Genomic DNA, 19874 nt, shown 5'->3' on the forward strand with positions numbered 1-19874 from the left:
TTACTTGGCTTTAGAAATTAAATAAGTAATGTGTTTGAAAATTGATATTTATTTCTAGAGGGACATGGTGCATTAGAAGTTAGTGTGAAACTTGCCTAGAGACATATCCTACCATTGCCAGAAATTGTGCCAATGTGCAATCAAAAGATAATTGACTTTAACATTTGTCTTGGTTATGACAATTAACAGTGTAGGAGAAAACGATTTGACATTCCTAACTGCTTTGCTAGGGATGGCCTGCATCTATCTATCTCATGGCTTCTGTAAATTACCCAGTAATTCTCTTCAAGGTCTGTCTCTTCAGATTACCTACATAACCAAACAAAATCAAGACTACACTGAGGTATCACTGCTCATTGTTGGAAGCCCGAACAGGAATTTGCGCTTCTTAAAGGCATTCCTGGTTATTTTAACATAGTTTCAGAAGAGTAATAGCACCCAGGCCCAACAATAAAAATGACAATGTTAATTGAGGGGGGTATGTCAGTATTCCCAAGACATCCATTTACCTCCAGACGTACAAGGCAGGACAATGACCATGAACTCCTCCATATCTTTCTCACAATAAGTAAAACTCCATGCCAAAGCATGGTAACCTACTGTACCCTTCCTCCATGTCACCTACAGCCCATAATGGAGAGCTTATCCAAATCAAAGTCCCTTCCTATTGAACCCAACACTGTTCTCTTGGGTGACTTCAGCTGTCCATCCATTAACTGCGAAACCTACACCACTACTAATATGTAAGTACAGAGATTCATGGACTTCATTAATGCCAGCTGTTTGGACCAGATATGACATTACTGGTCAGATCTGACCACCTTTCAGTGGCATTCACTATTGGGTAAAACCAGATTTACCACATAATCCTTTTGTCTTTAAAGACTGCCCTAGGGCAGACCTATTCTAACTGATGACCTTAAGAAATTTCAGCTCCCTCCTCACCTCAGTGACCACACCGTGCACACTGCCACAGTTGCAGGTAATTTCTATCCCCACCTAAAAGCATGCATTGATGTATCAGTCCCCATAATACACAAATGCAATGCCATGTTCAGGTATAAACCCTAGTGGTGGAACTCTTGTGTAAACAAAACTATCCAGTTAGAGGAAGAAACTCCTAGCCATTATGAACATATGTAATATGCAATCTTCTGCAGATCTCAGAAAGATCAATAATGAACTCAGAAGCAAAATCAAATCCTCCACAAGTAAGTTAAGAATTGAAAATCGCACCCATGCTAAAGACAACCACAAAACCTTGAGTTTTGGCAGAAGCCTTAGAACTAAAACCCAGCGTTGCACTTAATTGTTACATAACAACACATACCCTCCTTCCTTTGAGGACTTAACCAACATATTGTTTGACAAATTCATCTCAAACTTTACTCCTCCACCTCCCCAACTTTTCCCAGCATATTAGTTTGTCCTTACCCCGCCCCCTCTTATTACTCCCAACCAAGTACTGACTGCTCTATCCAAGGCCAAAAACACTAGCTTCATGAGTCTTAACAGTGTGCCAGATTTCCTCCTTGCAAGTACCAGACCCTGTTTTGTGGACTCTCTACTAAGTGTATAAATTTCAGGCTATGTAGTGAATTCATACCAGAGGTGTTGACAACTGCTGTAGTTATCCCACTCCACAAGGGGAACCCACTACAGATCCTAGAAACTGTAGGCCGGCAAGCCTCACCTGCATTATCTGTAAAGCAATGGAACGCATCAATATGAAACTTGCAAACAAGAGCATAGACAGTGTACAAGCCTTGAACCCAAGGTAGTTTGAGTTTGCTAAAGGTAGATTTTGCCTTCTGAATCTGTGGACTTCTGTGAACAGGTCACTGATATATTAGACACAGGCAAATCAGTTCGTACTGCTTATCTGGACCTTGCAAAGGCTTTTGACACTATTCAACATTCTAGCATTATTGATAAGTTAATCAAACTAAATGTCAAACCCAATGGTGCTACTGGATAACAAATTGTCTTACTGACAGAAACCAGACTGTTAGTGCTGGTGGCACACTCTCACTGAAAAGAGTAGTTACCAGCAGTGCCACCCAAGGTTTAATTCTAGGGTCAGGTCTCTCTGCCATTTGTTTCTCTGATGTCACATCTGACACCAAGTACCTATGGTTGACAAAGTATGCAGATGACTGCAAACTGGAAGTGGTCATAGACTTTTCATCTGACTTCAAGATTCTCCATCTAAATTTATTTTGCTATTTACCTGAAAGCTGCATCTAGGGTGTGTAGGGGTTGTGTTAGTATCACAGACAGAATCTGTGTCAAGTTTGAAGGCTTTCTGTTTAAACATCACCCCATACATGCCCAGACACCAGATGGTTCACTCCAAGTTAATTCCCAGGCACAGGAGCATTATAGCAACCAGAGAGACGGAGAAGAGGTATGGACTGCTAACACACTTCTCATGTACAAGCCCAAACTGTCAAGCATTTGTCTGTGCACTTACTTATTTGATTCAGCAATCGGAGCAAAAGTGTGCTTGTTAGGAAAACAAGAGGAGCCGATAATTGTAACACTAAGTTGGGAATTCCCAGAAAACTCTGGACAGTTGTGAGTTATTTCTGGCTAGATATTTGCAGCTGGGGTGGCAGATGCAGAAAAGGGTCTGGTGAATGCAGTTTGCAACCTAATAACATGGGATAACTAGGAATTACAGATTACAGAGCATATTGTCCCTGTTTCTGAAATGTTATTGTACGATACTCCTTGTACATGTGCAGTACTTGGCAGGCCAAGTCCTGCTAATAGTAATTTGAGCTCAAGAAAGCTGCCATTTGTCCGAGCGGAGGTGCTCTTGCTCCAGGATCTGCAGTCTTCTTCCACTTGGGATGGCTGAACCAGTATTGGCTGCTCAGTCCCATCTCTCTCCTGCTGTTGCTTTGCCAGGGCTTGCTAATTGAATCATTTGCATTTCTTAATTGGGGTAAAGCAGTAATCTACACAGACACTGTCTGGTGTAGTGACTTGTTTAGTCTCAAACAGTAGGCAAGTGAAGGCTCCGGGAATTAATTCCTGGACAACCACGTGTGCTAGAATTTCCAGCTCATTTTGAGTCAAAACAAGCTAGCAGCTCTTATGAACTAATTGTCCATGTCTTCCAGCAGTAAGTACTCGGATGCTTGTGTAAGTAGCACAAGAGTTCTGAAAAGTCAGGATTCTGGACTATCTTCTCGGTGTGACTATTGCTACAGAGGTGCTGTGCAGCCCCCAGTGCTAGTGCTTGCCTAGTCACTTGCCTCTGATTATGTCCCTAGGGAAGATGTTACATTAGTCGACCACAGAGCATCTCATTGGCCTGAATGTTTTACTGAACACAGATAGGAGACAAAGGTTCTCTGTCCCCAGAAGGACTTCCTCTGATTAAGGAAGGTGGGGCAGCTTACTGCTGCTTATTGTTAGTGATTACTGTTCTGTAGAGGAGGGAAATGCCTTATCTGGCCACCAAAGGTGCATATGTTGATCAAAAGTCCTTTCAGGGAGTGTTTTTGTCTCCTGTCTTGGCTACCTTTTCAAGACTAGTTCTCCCTAGAGCAGGGGGTCCTGCACGTTCTCCAAGGGGGGCAGTCTGACCAAAGTAGGTTCACCATTTTTTGAAAGGTTTCCTAAAAGTAGTAGGAATTGCCTTCTGTTGGAGGAGGACAGTTCTGTGACTTTCATGAAGATAATTATGATCAATCTAGACTGGAGAGCACAAATGTTTTTGATGTTAATATATGATTCTTACAGTGAAGGGACAGTAGCTCCAAATTTATGTGTTGTCTCCAGAGCAGTTGCCACAAGCAAGCACGGCTGAGGAGATAAACTCTTGGATGATGATGGAAAGGCAAACTCTTGAATGCCCCAGTAGGATAAACTTCCTCTTCGGATCTCATGTATTTGAGGTAATCAGGAAACACAAAGAACAAGGAACAATTTCAGACAGTTGTAGGTGGAAAGCACACACATTTATTATCTCTGAATACAGCAATGAACACAGCAATAATAAATTTTGGGGATGTTATTTTAAGGGAAGATTTTAATTTTATTGAATGTTTGAGAAAAGCTCATGGAAGGTATTTAATTTTCCATAAAGACAGGGTCACTTTACATACTAATGTCGCCTCTGTGGCTGAGACAGTGACTGAGGTGAGTCTTAACTGGGCTGTCCAACTGTGTTTTTTTTCTTCTAACCAACAATACGTTTGGGAGGGAGGTCCTACAATCCCTTGATATGCATAGTCAGCTTAGATATTACATGTCTAAAGCAAAAGAATACAGATATACTTGACTAGCTCTTTGAGACCCTTGGTGGATCACAAAAAGGGACTATCCATATCCATACTTGACCAGCTCTTTGTGTCCTCTGGAGTTAACAAAAAGCAACTACACATATCCAAACAGACTGCTTCTGTATGGGTTTCCCGCATTGCTTTATTTTCTCTCAAAAGTACTATGAGAAGCAGTTATTCAGAAGGTGAGGTGTTACTCCCCCAGGGGCATATCCACTCTCATAGCCTTCCTGAAAGCAGTGTCATCATCCCAAGATATCCAGGAAGCAGCTGCCCGGTCATCTTTTCAGACCTGTTCCAGGAACTGTACACTAAATCTTATATCGAAGGCAAGGACTGTCTTTATAACAGCAATCCTAAAAGACATGTAGCTGTGCTGTTCCATACATGTGCCGGCTTCCCTTGGGGAATGGTCTGTATTCTCAAGAATTCTCCTTTGAATTTTTTTTGAATGCAGCAGTGACTTACATGAAGAAAATAGTACAGCTGTGTTATGAGCTCACCATGATTATATGATATGATAGTTTAGGTGCCACTGCTTTAGTCCTGTCCTCCATCCCGTCTTTATACACATACAGCATCTGGTCCAGGGTGGGGCCCCTCCTTCCTTTTTGTTCAAATGATGTAAGAGAGTTCTCACTATTTCTCACTTTGCTAAAGTAGATGTCCCTCTCAGGCAGTCCACCTATACTTTACTCCACATTGACCACTGTGTGAGAGTGTGTGTGTGTGTGTGTGTGTGGGGGCAGGAAGATGGATGATTGTGCATCCATATTTATATTGACATGAAGCTGTCCAAAGTGAAGGGGACATAAGGTTGGTGTAGGGAAAAGGGGGCTTGACTTTGAAACTCTGTCTGCTGGATTCTGCATGTGACAAAGATCCCTGTTATGTCTGTAGCAGGAACTACACTCAAGCATATACAAGCATGGTAGGTTGATTATACACCTGTACTACTCAGTCTAGCCACTTCAAACTCTGGACTGGTAGCTGCAGACAAAAATCTTCTCAACATCTACCAACCTCTTCCCAATGTCAAACTCTTTCTCTTATTACCATAATGCACCTTCCCTCCATTCCTCTCCGAATGCTGTCTGCTGCTGATCAGTGTTGTCTCTTCAGGAAGTTTCCAAGCTTGTGACCCAACTGATTTCACCAGTTTTGGTGATTTTTATTCTTTTTCGACAGATTCAGATCAGATCCTTTCTATTTTTTGTTAGACAGGTTTTAGTGTTTTTGAGTTATTTAATTAGATTAATTATTCAATCTTGTTTTTCTTCCCTCTTAAGTGGGAATTTTGGTTTGGTATCTTTTTTTGTGGGCATTACTTCATTGTTAATTTATTAACAGTTTGCCTAGATAGTGAATGGTGTTTTTTGCTACAGTAGCTATAATTTAAGCTAGATAGAAGGGAAAGGCCTCAAAGGTTAAGAAATGCAGGGTGTGTAGCCGTAAGACTCCTCATCAGGCGACACATGATTTTTGTGCCAGGGTGGAATATTGAAACATGGTGTGTGACATCTGTCATAGCAGTCGTAGAACACTCTAAGAAAGAAACAAACTAGTTTTGAAAGGACTGTTACACAGCGAGGTGCCTTGATCTTTGACCTAGAAAGGTAAAGGGGAAGGCAACAGAAGACAAAGTCACTAGGGACTCAGGCACTGTCTTGCCCTTAGGTCACATCAACAGGTCATCACTTCCCCTAATAACAATCTTATCAGTTTACTAGTCTTTTTCACCCTTTTTTCCAACAAAGGGGTGTATCAGCATAGATTCTGTCTTGCTAGAACCAAAGATGTTTAACTCTATGATGACTTAATTCACTGAGGTAAACTGGTTGAGCTTCAGCTCTCTGAACAAAGTTAAGTGTTTTTTGCAGGGGCAAGACTTCAACCCCCTGAATATATACCATCCCCACAGTAGCACAAAAAAGGGAGAACTCTCCAATACCAAGGAATCATTGCTAGTGCATAGTATCCACACTGGCATTGACTTTCTATAGAAAACTAGGATCATCAAGTTCAGAATTGCCAAGTGGAGAACTCAGTGAGCTGAGAGTGAAGGAAGTGTAGGAGTACTACTAAGGGCATCAGAATAAAGCTGGCCAGAAGGTGTCCGAAATCACTTTGTCCAACTGGTTGTCAGTGCATTACTTTTTGCTACACAAAATGTGAGAGCACTCTGTCACGCAAACCAAAATCATGTTCAACAAGGGCTGTATCTGCTTCTTAAGCTTTTTTTCAGGAATTCTTCTGTGGACAAAATCACTGCATCTGTGACAAGAGCTTCATGCTACACTTGTGCAAGACACTAATATCCGTGTGATTTCAGGGTCCAGATGAACCTTTGGTGCTACCATTTTTTGTTATATTCTGGCATAATCCCCCCTGAAGGACAGTAGTTGGGGACTCTGTCTTGAATTTGAAGTGGATGGAATGGATCATTAAAGATGCAAAAAATGATGTACTTACCATAATATCAGATGTTAGTCATTGACTTTAATCCACTTCAGCATACCCTCCTACCCCCCACCCCTTATACTGATCTGTTATATCATAATGTTAGATGTTAATAAACTTCCATCTACTTCAGCATACCCCCGCCCCCAAATCCTGATCTTATTTGACCCTGCAAAGAGACCTCATTGAATAGATCTAGGGCTTATGCTTGGGGGGGGGGGGGGGTTGGGTTCATCATACAGAATAATAATTCCTGGCAGACACTATATGGATAAAAAGATTGTGTAAGGTGCATTATGGAAGTGAAGGGAGGAGTTTAACTTGGGAGAGTTTTTGTAGATGTGAAGGAGACTGCTGCCTGCAGCTACCAGTCCTGAATTGGAAGTGGCTAGACGTAGACCATGAAGATATAATGTTATGGTAAGTACAGAACGTTTTATATACTTGACCTCATTCTTGTTTTTCCCATTAGTTTCCACCCTCAGCTTGCTCCATTGTGTGCTGTAATAACAGGAGACTGATGCAATCATCTGGGAAGACTGGCGAGACTAGTGCTGTCCCTTCCCACTTTGGGTTACCCAAACACATTCCAGGTGTCCCATGCACTTTTGTAGGCCATTGTTGTAGTTTCAGGAACCTTTCATTTGGTAAAAAAGATCCTTTGATTGAATTTTCAGTGGTTCCCCCATATTAGCCTAACTGTTGTGATAAATAAGGGAATGGCCCCTCCCAAAGATAGGGGTTATGTGGACTTTGCCTGTTGGACAAAAAGTTTTTTTTTTTCCCAAGTCTTTCCTTAAATGTGTTTCTTACCAAATGTTTTATACATGCAGATACAAAACCCACTTCCCACTTGACAACCTGTTCCTAAACTCTATAGTTCTCTGTGAAAAAATACTTTTTCAGGTAAACATTAAAGTGAGTGCTCTTCACTTATATTGTATCCTTCCCTCCCACCTCTGCTCTTGTGAGTCTGTCCCATATCTTTATTTTGTATTGTATATTGTTTATTATATATTTTTTGTCCCATACATGCTGACCATCAGGTTTCCGCCCCAACCGATAACACAATACCCATTTCTAGGGGGTGCCATTATACTGGCAGCCATAAGGGTGACCATAAAACTTCCGCCCCAGCCAATCACACAATACCCATTTCTAGGGAGTGCCATCATACTGGAAGCCAAGAGGGTGCTTTGTGCCCTTGCCAGCTGACATCCTGCCAGTGAGCATTTTTACTGTGACTAAGCACCCTTGGAAAGTGCTTCTGTCTCTGCAAGTGCTACCTATGTCCCCTTGTCCACTCATGCATGTTCCCCTTCGTGCTAGCAGGGGCCACAGACAAGTCTTCAGAGTTGGAACCCTACATCATGACAGGCATCTGCTGTCCAAACAAGGCCTTTTTATTAGAGCAGCATCGTCAGCTAGGAAGGGCCACCATCCCTCTCCTCCAGCATATTGACACACCCATCCTCCCCTACCTTCTCCATCAATTGCCCAAGGCACTAGTCGAACTCAGGTAGCTAAAGCCTTTATCCTAGCATGGTGCTCTAGCAGGCCTCCATGCCTTCATTATCCTATGTAGCATTTTGTACATCTGTATCCTATCACCCACTGTACCCCACCCCAGTGTGTTATGTCGAATGAATAAGTAAAGATTCAAGAAATTCCACATGCTTATCTTATTCTTTTCCTTCCATCCCCTTGATGACATTTGTGGCTTTCCTGTGAATGCTTTCCTTGTTTCACATCCTGTACCTTGTAGTGTCTCCAGAACTTCACATATTATTTCCAGCTGTGATCTCACCAGTAGGTAACAAAGTGACTTCCTCTCTTTTTGAGACCGGGGCTTCAGTTTTTGTGTCAGCTGCACATGGTTTGTTAGCAGTGTCCTCTGCCATGTCAGAGGTGTGTGTGTTGAATGTTGAGTGTCACAACACCGGTTCTTGCAGCAGTCTACTGATCACTTCTTTCATCTACAATTGATATAAAAAGTGTACACACCCCTGTTAAAATGCAGGTTTTTGTGATACAAAAAAATGAGACGACAATAAATATTTTTCAAAACATTTGCACCTTTAATGTGACCTATAACCTGTAAAATTCAATTGAAAAACAAGCATCTGTTAGGGGAAAAAATATAAAAAATAAAAAACATACAATACGCTGGTTGCAGAAGTGCTCACACCCTTAAACTAATACTTTGTTAAAGCACCTTTTGATTTAATTACAACATTCAGTATTCTTGGGTAGGAGTCTGTCAGCATGGCACATCTTCACTTGACAATATTTGCCCCCTCTTCCTTGCAAAAGCGTTCCAAATCTGTCAGATTGTGGGGGCATCTCTTGTGCACAGCCCTCTTCAGGTCACCCAACAGATTTTCTATTGGATTTGGGTCTGGGCTCTGACTGGGCCATTCCAAAACTTTGTTTCTTCTGGTAAAGCCATTCTTTTGTTGATTTGGATATATGTTTGGGGTCATTGTCGTGTTGAAAGGTGAAATTCCTCTTCATCTTTAGCTTTCTAGCAGATGCCTGAAGGTTTTGGGCCAAAAGTGACTGGTATTTGGAATGGTTCATAATTCCCTCCACCTTGACCAAATCCCCAGTTCCAGCTGAAGAAAGCAACCCCAAAGCATGATACTGCCACCACCATGCTTCACTGTGGGGATGGTGTTCTTTTAGTGAAGTGTTTTTCCGCCAAACATATCATGTGATGTTGTTAATCTTCATTCATTCCTTACTTATGGGTTATCTGTTCCGTCCTCGGAACCGAGCCAGTCAATATCAAGCTTGCGTCAACCAAAAACTCTCGAGCCAAGGTCCTACCCAGAATGCTCTGCTCCCTGTTACCTTAGATCTCGTTTGCCACGTTGCTGTACAGTCGTGTCAAGCCACTCTCTCAGCTAAGTGTCTAATTTTTTGAAAGTTTTATGCATTGTTCGTTCTTTAAATATTCTCAGTAGTTTATACTAGTATTCTCCTATCCTATCGTATACTTTAGACTCTCTCCCTTTAGTCTTTTCCCTTTATTACTCTCTCTTCTTACCTTGAGGTAATTCTTCATTACCATCGTTGGTAATCCTTCCTTTCTCTTTTTACCCTTTTAGGGTAGCCCTTCTTCCTTTTGGTACTGTTCTTCTCCACATCATTATGTCGGATAAGAAAAGTAGCGTTGGTTTCAAGCAGTGTAAGGATTGCGGCCATAAGTTACCGTTTTCCGATGGCCATGACTTGTGTCTACTGTCTGAATGTCTCCCACCTTACTGTAGATCCCCCGTGTGGGATTTGGAAAAATTTCTCTACCAGGACTCTCAACGAGAGGAAGAATAAGTTAATTTTGAAAGGTCTTCTCAAGTCTCCTTTCTCTGAGGCTATTTCTGGGTCGGAGGGCTCACCCCTGCTGTTAAACCTTGTAAGAGGCGTTCTTCCTCTTCTTAATCAGAGTCGCTCCTCTCTTCTCCCACTGGAGATCGTAGGGAGTCAACTCATAAGAAGGTGAAATTGATTACTACTTCGGTGCTGCCACCTGCGACCTTGTCAGCTCCAGGCTCAGCACTGCCTCAAATGATTCTATCTCCAGCCATGTCTTCCTTATTGATACCAGCTCCGGAGTTCCCTGTGCAGACAACTACGGTTCCGACAGTTCTGTCACAGCCCTTACCGGCACCGTCCATGCAGGTTCAGTCCCCTTCGGCTCAGAGTATGACTCTTCTGTACTCCACAGCGCAGACTTTTTCAGCCCCGACATGTGCTTCGGTGCAGTCCTTCTCGGCACCGTCCTTATTACCGGTGCAGACACTTTCCACGATGGCACCGTACACTTTGGGGCAGACTTTTGCCTTTACAGTGCAGACACCTTCAACTACTATGGTGCTGACGTCACTGGTGCAGACTACTTCCACACCTTTTTCTTCGGTGTAGACATCCTCGGTTCTGGGCTCTGCACCTATTGAATTAGCAAGGGCCAAATATTCTCCTTCACTGGATCCATTTGCTGGCAGTCAGTATTTTCTAGAAGGACCAGAATCGCCATCAGCTTTCTCCATGAGGTCAACCTAGAGTCTTTCTGAACAAGATGTGTTGTGGCTTGTTGACCAGTTGCTTGTGGCCAGAGGTCTCTCTCAACCGTCGAAGCCCACATTCCCTCATTCAGGTAAATGTACATCTCCTCAAACCTCAACTTCCACTCCTACTTTGACTTCTACTCAAGTTTCGAAGCCTATTACTCCGACAGCGGCTTCCCTTCCTCCGACTCCAGTAGTGGATCTCACTTTGGAACCAGAGTTGTCCTTGTGGCCTTCGATGCACTGGGCATTGGGCTGTTCGCAGGCCAGTGGCTGTGCCATTGGGAGAGTACTATGGCACCCTCCAGGGATCCTCTCTCTCTCACGGTTCATGGTCCTCTTCAGACTCCTGGTCTGGGGTGGGCTCGTCGGGGCGGGGTGTGACCCCGGTTCAGAGGTTGTCATGCTCGGTTCTGGGCTCCCATCCCTCCTTGGGCTGGCCAGCCTTCCAGGCCATGGATAGAGCGCTTACCTCCACTGGCAAATCCCACATGTCGGAGTCCTCTCCCCCCTGTGCCGCAACTGTCACAATCCTCAACCACCGGACACCGGGCACAAGAGCCTCCGGTTTCTCCTCCTCAGGAGACCCCCTCTTTGCAGTCTTCCCCAGAACCTCCCACTGAGGAAGTACCCCGCAAAGCGTCGTGCAAGAGGAAGCACATGGACTCCACTGAGGAGTCATTGACTGAAGGTATGGACTTTGATGACGGGGGAGGGTCCCCATAGTCACCCTGTGATGAGGTGTCCTTTGGTGACATCCTCGAGATCCTTAGACAGAGGAGTGACTGGAAGTCCTCTAATTCTTCCACTGAGGAATCCATATTCCTGCAGGCTTTGTGTCCGCCCCCTTACCTCCTGGGTCACCCCGCCTGCCGAGGAAGGCTCCTGACAACCCTGGAAGTGATACCAAGGAGACCAGATAAAATATTATCGCCCCCAGCTGAGCAGCTACATTGGTCACAAGGTCTTCCAGTAGATGCTATGGTGGTGGCGGCTGCAACTAAGAAGGATTTGGCAGAAGAGAGCCAAACTGTCCATCCACCCAACAAGGAGTCCCGGGCAATTGACAGATTAGGGAAGCGTGTGTTTGCTTCATTGACCTTCGCCGTAAGGTCTTTGAACTATTTGGCACATTTTACCAGGCACTAGAGGGATCTCATCAACCAACTCTCTGAAATCTTGGCAGGAGCTGTTTCTGACAAGGTCCATGACAACGTGGCTTCTCAGCCACCCTAGAGTCCATTTCCAACTCTTCCATGCATCTTATTTCTCACGCAACAGAAGGGGCGGCTAGAGCGGCACGCACAGGTATAGTCGCTAGACGACATGCCTGGATACACCTTTGCGACTTTGCGGATTCCTTTAAGGTTTCCTTCATGAATGTCCCCATAGAGGCCACTTCTTTGTTTGGCCCTAAAGTGAAAGATACGCTGGCAAGGTGCAAACAAGATGGCAAGACCCTGTCTGCCGTTGGTATCAGACACTCCACTCCTCAGCGATTTTACCCCAGAAATCAGAGGAGTGGGAAGATGTGGCACAGGAAATCACAGGGCTCTTTCCAGGACGCACGTGCCTAGTTCTCCCCTAGAGGCAGAGGGGGAAACTCCAATGGAAGACGCCCCTTTCGGGGCAGAGGAGGTCCGCGAAACCGGGATTCGAGAGATTCCTTCTCTGGCCAACCCTATCAGCACCCCTGAAACTTCAGACTGCTCACCCCTGGAAGCAGTTGGGGGTCATTTTCCTTGTACCCTGCTGCCTGGCAAAATATAACCACAGACTCTTGGGTACAATGGATAATATCCAGAGGCTATCGCATCCCCATCCGTCTTTGTCCTATCTCATCCAGAGTATTACCCGATGTTCACCCAGTCAAAGGGAAGCAGCAGCACAAGAAATCCAAAAGCTACTACAAAAAAGAGTCCTCCAGACAAGATAGGATCCGTTTTTTTACTCAAGGTTCTTTTTAGCGCCAAAAAAGAAAGGGAACTGAAGACCAATTCTGGATGTCAGTACGCTGAACAAATTTGTAAAAACAGAAACTCCGGATAGTCACAGTTCAGTCTATCCTTCCTCTTCTGGAAGAAGATGATTGGATATGCTCTATAGATCTTCAAGATGCGTATTACCACATAAAAATGGACAAATGCTCAAGAAAATACCTCTGCTTCCGCATAGGAGCCAGTCACTACCAATTTCGAGCTCTGCCCTTTGGTCTCTCTACAGCCCCCAGTGTGTTCACAAACTGTATGGCAGTGGTTATCGCTCACTTGCGACTTCAAGGATTCCAGGTGTTTCCATACCTAGACGACTGGCTCCTCACCGCCCACGCCAAGCGTCTACTGGAAGAAGCCCTGTAGTATACTTTAACAGCTCAAAGCCTGGGAATCACTATAAACTGGGAAAAATCCAACACGACCCTAACTCAGTCTTTGGAATTTATAGGGGTACTGTTGGACACGAGAAATTGCACAGCATCCCTTCCGGAACACAGGCTTCAGAGAATAAGGCAACAAGTTCAACCACTGTTCTGTCACCACAAATCTCCTGCTCGATCTATACTCCAGCTCTTGGGGTCAATGGCAGCCTCGATTACCATTGTTCCTCTAGCCAGATTCCACATGAGGCTTCTTCAATGGCTACTTCTCACTCAGTGGTACCCTCTGCAGCATCCTTTGTCCTTTCAGATAAGTGTAACTCAGAGATGCAAGCAAGATTTACTCTGGTGGACGTCTCGAAATCCCCAACAATGGTCTTGCCCCTTCAACCCCCATCAGCCAATAGCCACGGTGACCATGGATGCCTCCCTGATGGGGTGTGGGGGGGGGGGCGCTATGTCAGGGGAAACTCAGTCCAAAGCACCTGTTCGGAGACAGAGGCTTTTTTGCATGTCATTGTCCTGGAACTGGGGGTGGAGCTTCTAGCATTGCAAGCATTTCATTCCATCCTTCCGTCAGGGACTATTGTGATCCAGTCAGACAACATGTCAGTGGTCTGGTACATCAACAAACAAGGGGGCACCAGATCTTACCTGTTATGCCGAGAGGCATTGAGAATATGGCAATGGGCGATAGCTTACAACCGCTTTCTAATTGCAACGCACATTCCCGGGAGCTCCAATGTGATAACGGACAAATTGAGCAGGTGCATTCTACAACCTCATGAGTGGTCCCTCAATCCTTTGATAGCGACAAAATCTTCAACCGCTGGGGTCAGCCTTGCTGCAACCTATTTGCCTCCCCAACCAACTACAAGTGCAGCAACTATTTTGCTCTAATCCCCCCTCGGGGACAGTCACCGAGAGACGCTCTAGTCCATGCTTGACCCTCAGGTCTACTTTATGCTTATCTTTCTCTTCCCCTCATCTACCAATTTCTGAAGGAAGCACTACAGTTGAAGAGCAAAGTGATCCTCATTGCTCCATATTGGCCTTGACAAGTCTGGTTTCCCTTCCTTTGGCCTCACCTGCTAGATCACCTGTGGATCTTCAATCCATCCTCAACGTTGATCTCCCATCTGCAGGGTCTGATTCACCCCAATCTAACAACCCTGAAACTGACAGCTTGGTTTCTCCACTTCCACTGATTGCCAGGTATGAAAACCTCTCGTCCCCTGTGTGCAATATTCTTACTGCATCTCATAAATCGTCTACCAGACTAATCTATCCTAACAAATGGAAAAGGTTCTCTGTATGGGCAGCGAATATACAGTTTGACCCCTTGTCAGCCCTATTTTCGGTGGTACTGGATTACTTATCACATCTTTTCCACTCTAGGGTGTCTGCCTCTACTATTCGTGTGCATTTAGCTGCCATCTCAAATTTCCATATTGGTTTTCAAGATTCTTCACTTATGTCACACAGACTCTGTAAGACTTTCTTGAAAGGGGTTATCCACCTAAAACCTCCCTTTAGAGAACCGGTACAACCTTGAGATTTGGCATTGGTTCTGCAAGCTCTAACAGCTCCCCCCTTTGAACCTGCGTCTTCATGTGATGTAAAATATCTCTCTTGGAAAACTTTGTTTTTGATTGCAATCACATCGGCCAGATGCTTGTCAGAACTTCAAGCTTTATGCATCAAACCTCCCTATCTTATCTTCCATAAGGATAGGGTATCACTGAGAACTAATTCTTCCTTCTTGCCAAAAGTGGTGTCAGAGTGATCTATCAACCAATCTATTGACCTTCCAGTGTTCTTTCATAACCATTCTAACAAGGGAGCGTATTGCCTGCACTCCTTGGATGTTCATAGGCAAATGCAATTTTATCTGGACAGAACAAAATCTACCTGTAAATCAGGCCAACTGTTTCTGGCTTTTTATGGACCCAGACGGGATCATCCTGTGTCAAAAGTTACATTGGCTTCATGGTTGAGAAATTGTATTACCTTTATCTACAACAAAAACTATCTCACCTTGCCTCATAGAGTCAAAGTTCATTCTACAAGATCTATGGCAACTTCAGCAGCTTTCCATGCTAAGGCTTCCCTCAGTGATATTTGTTCAGCTGCAACTTGGGCCAAACCTCATACCTTTATTCTTCATTACAAATTGGACTTGGTCTCCAGAGGTAGAGCTTCCTTTGGCTCCATGGTGCTCAGAAATGTCCTTCTATGAGGGCCACCCAGGGATACAGGTAGCTGGGGACTCTGTCTCATCAGTAAGGAATGAACGAAGATTAACAACATCAGATAAAGAAGTTATGTCTGACCGTAATGTTCCATCTGTGTTGTTGATCTTTGTTCATTCATTACTTCCCACCCTCCATCCCCCATCCGGAGGTTCTTGGTTGATCTCATGTACTCCTTTATTGCAGGTCGGTAATGGCCAGAGGTGGCCTCTACTTTTATCTATCAATTTGCAAACTCTCATTCTGGGAAAGACCTTGGCTCGAGAGTTTTTGGCTGATGCGAGCTCGATATTGGCCGGCTCGGTTCTGAGGATGGAACAGATAACCATCAATAATGAATAAACGAAGATCAGCAACACAGATGGAACTTTATGGTAAGACATAACTTCATTTTCTGGAATTGTGGACATAAAGTTGAACCTTGGTGTCATCAGACCATAACATATTTTCCCACATGCTTTTGGGAGACTTGATGCATTGTTTTGCAAATTTTAGCTGAGCCTGAATGTTTTTCTGTGTAAGAAAATGCTTCCATCTTGCAAACCTTACCCCATAGTCCAGGCATATGGAGAATACAGGAGATTGTTATCACATGTAGTACACAACCAGTACTTGCCGGAAATTCCTGCAGATCCTTCAGTGTTGCGGTAGGTCTCTTGGCAGCCTCCGTGACCAGTTTTCGTCTCGTCTTTTCATCAATTTTGGAGGGGCGTCCAGTTCTTTGCAACATCACTGTTGTCCCATATTTTCTCCACTTTTTGATGACTGTCTTCACTGCGTTCCATGGTATATCCAGTGCTGTGGAAATTTTTTTGTACCCTTCTCCTGACTGATGCCTTTCAACAATGAGATGCTTTGTAAGCTGTCTGTGAACCATGGCTTTTGCTGTAGCAGGCAACTGAGTAAATGTCAGGAAACTCCTGCTGGGACAGCTGAACTTTATTTGGGGTTAATCAGAGTCTCTTTAATTGATGGCAGGTGTGTACCCAAGAAGACTGAATGCTGTAATTAAAGCAAAAGGTGCTTCAACAAAGTGTTAGTTTAAGGGTGTGCACATTTATGCAACCAGCTTATTGTATGTTTTTTATTTTTTATAGTTTTCCCCCTAACAGATTTGTTTGTTTTTCAATTGAATTGTACAGGTTATAGGTCGCATTAAAGGTGGGAAAAGTTTTGAAATGATTTATTGTCATCTCATTTTTTTATATCCCAAAAACCTGGCATTTTAACAGGGGTATGTATACTTTTTATATGATATTTTGTATGATAATGTCTCCATAATTTACACCCTCTGAATTTTTGGCTTTGAGCCATTCCACAACTCATTGTGTAAGTTTCTGCCATACTTATAACCTCGTCAGCTTACCAAGTAGTATTCAGTGTGATACTGAGTCAGGCGATGTGCAGAGTGGGAGTTGGTCAAAAGAACACGTATGGTAACATAAGGTGTTCTTATGAGTAGTTTAACATGAACACAGTATAATGTCATTTTTTTGCATGAACTCATAATAAGCTATTAATTTGTGAGTGAGAATGCGACAACTTCGTTGAGGGCATTGCTTTAGTGATTGTGACAGACATTGAGTTTGGTGGCATGTTGCATACAAGACCAGGAGGGGAAGTCCTTAAGGTTTTCTGGCAGGCAAATAATGCCTTGCATGTGGATTTCTCTAGGCCTTGGCTCTATGAAATGTGGATGAGTGTCGGCTTCCCAGGTGAACCAGACTGCTCAGGTTGAAGGGATGGACAGTTGCCATTGCTGAAAAATCTGGAGCTAGAGCAGTGTTGACTTCTGGTACCACTACCCTACTGTGATGAGTTCTAGTGAAACATGATCAGTGTCCAGTATACAGCTGTATGCCTACTGTAATGTCTTAAAAAACTATTTTAGGGCTGTAAATGTAGAGATTATAGGATTAGCAAAGGAGTCAGAAGATGTGGATATGGTAGAATGCAAAGCTTGTTCTCCAAGGACTAGAAATTAGAGGTCTAAGTGAAAGAACCTGCTGCAGCTCCCCTCTAGTTTAAAGAATATTCTGCTGCTCTTGTGTGGGAACTGGGTTAATGGATTGGGAACAATGTTTTGTACACATTACATATTTTAGAATGGCAACACAGCAAAGCTCTTCTTTTCTTTGAGTGTTTTTTAACTACGTAATGACCATATCACATGCAGATAAGATGTGGATTTTTAATAACCTAGATGATGTGTAGAAATTGGTTAAGGTTAACACCAATTTCTTTGCAAAGAAGTGTTTCTAACCTAGGGGATTGAGAATTTTCTTTGAATTTCTTTGTCTTTAAAGAATAATGTAATGACTTGATGGTGGGGGAGCTTTAAATGTCCTGCCTTGGGCACACTCAGTAATTAATTTAGCACCTCAATACTTTGTTCATTCATTTATTCATTTTAGAACTGTATTGGCTGTTAAAGTGGCATTTTTAAACTGTGTATGCTACATTTTATTTATATTTGACATCTTTGAGATGCGTTATTGATGATGGTTTTGAACGATCAAAAGTATTTCCAAGTGCATTACTTCATGTATGTTAAAAACTGTAAATTAAAACATCTTCCATAGAGTTCCACTTAAATTGTACCTACAGCTGATATAATTAAAATTTTTCTTACAGGAATAAAGAACATTCTGATTTGAAGCTTTGGTGTCAGCCGTGGGATTTAAGTACTGCAGAGGAAAAGTTTCAGAATCAGCAAAACAACCCCACTGAGGGGAACACTCGTAGGGAAAACTCTGCCATTTGCAGGACTTTAAATGGCATTGCAGAAATATCACACCGGGTTCCCTCTGTGCAGGAGTCCTATATTACCAGTGAACACTGCTACCAAAAGCCACGAGCATATTACCCTGCAGTTGAGCAGAGACTAGTTGTGGAGACACGGGGGTCATCCATGGATGAAGGTGTGAACAGAATAAGGGAAAATGGGGATGATGCATTAGCAGAAAGGCTAGGTTGGGAACTGAACAGAGAATTAAGTAAATCAGAGTGTGAATCCAGACAGAGCTACTTTAAGGTTAGTAATGTTTCTTATTTATTTATTTTTTTAATGTGGCCATTCCAATATTAGAACTCGTGAAGGAATGTCATAGTTGTAGTAACAGAAAATTAATGCAAGTCGTAGTTCGTTTAGATGTTGCAGCAGTTTTTTAATGCATTTATTGTTAAAGCTATTTTTTTAATGCTTTCATTTTTTTCTCTGTATGAACTATTGTAAAACTGTCATATTAGCAGAAAGTGTGTTTGTTATACTCATTTTGAACACGTGGTACCTAACTAGGTTGTTGTCCTTTAAAACCTGTTTTTGGCACTTGATTCACGTTGTCCGGTCAGGAAGCAAAAATACTGATAACTGTGAGTTTATTTTTTCAATCTGTTGAATGTTACTCGGTCATCTTTTGTGATAGTAATCACTGCTTCTAGGCCAGCGACCTAGCACTTAATTGAAGGTGTGTGGGGAAAATGTAGGCAGTACTCCCAGTTCATGTGATTGTACCATTACTGGCATTTAACATTAAAACTTAATGACTTTATTTCGAGGTAGGCTCTGCTGTGGAAGTTATTTCAGTCTTCAGCGTTCCTTGTTGAAGGGTGTAAGTGCCCACTGGCTGGTATTTTTTACATTGACATTCCAATCAAGCTGAACATTCCACATTCTGTGCTTGTTTGTACAGTTTGAATCTCAGTGCTAGTTGTGCTGTAATGAATACTGAATTGCAAGCCACCATAGTGTTCCTGTGGTCAGAGATTGTCAGCCAGCATGTGGCAGTGATTTTGTCTCCCCCCTGAAGCAGACACAATCACTGCCAGCACCTGCGGCAGTGATTGTATCTGCTTCAGGGGGGAGCGTACAGCATAAATCAGACTGTCAATGGCAGCAGTTCAGTCTGATCATGAAACACAGGAGCTGAGACAAGTTGTAGCCAGTTTAAAAGTTAGGATGGCAGTGCTGGAGGGCAGTCAGCAAGAGGTTAGTGGGAGGATCCCTTAGGTTATCACAGCTAGGAGCTGAAGAGCAGCTGTTAGCCAGAGCCACCTCTAGCACAACCCATCATTGGAGCCTCCATTCTTTTCCTGGCTATAAGTTATTCTTTGGCTAGAGAAGGCTCATGTCTGCATCAGAAAAGGTATAGGAAGGACATTTCATCAGATGCCACATTGCAGAAAAGCTGGAGCACATGGCCATTTGTAATGCTGATGCTGAGAAGGTTGTTGAGTCCCCTTGCCATCACTCGCTGAGGTCCCCCCCCCCCCCCATCCAGTTCCTAGCTTACCTGTGAGAGTTCAGAACACTCCTATGACTGCTGGGTCCTTGGACATGCCTGTGGCATTTGACTTAAAAACACTGTTCAGTCACAGAGTGGTTTCAAGCTTATATTCTGGAGGAGTACTGCTTGATACCAACACA

General features: G+C 43.4%; 1 protein-coding gene across 1 annotated transcript in view; it reads left to right on the top strand.

Moving 5' to 3' along the window:
• LOC122817033 (trichohyalin-like) overlaps window positions 1–19874 on the top strand; it is a 1834860-nt gene that overhangs the window by 1738042 nt on the left and 76944 nt on the right. The window contains exon 18 of the mRNA XM_044090165.1: window positions 18083–18482. Within this exon, the coding sequence (XP_043946100.1) occupies window positions 18083–18482 (400 nt within the window). The remainder of the gene's footprint in view (window positions 1–18082; window positions 18483–19874) is intronic.

This window comes from Protopterus annectens, chromosome 12.part0, assembly GCF_019279795.1.
Source record: "Protopterus annectens isolate FY-2018-M chromosome 12.part0, PAN1.0, whole genome shotgun sequence".
NCBI classification, from domain to species: Eukaryota; Metazoa; Chordata; order Ceratodontiformes; family Protopteridae; genus Protopterus; species Protopterus annectens.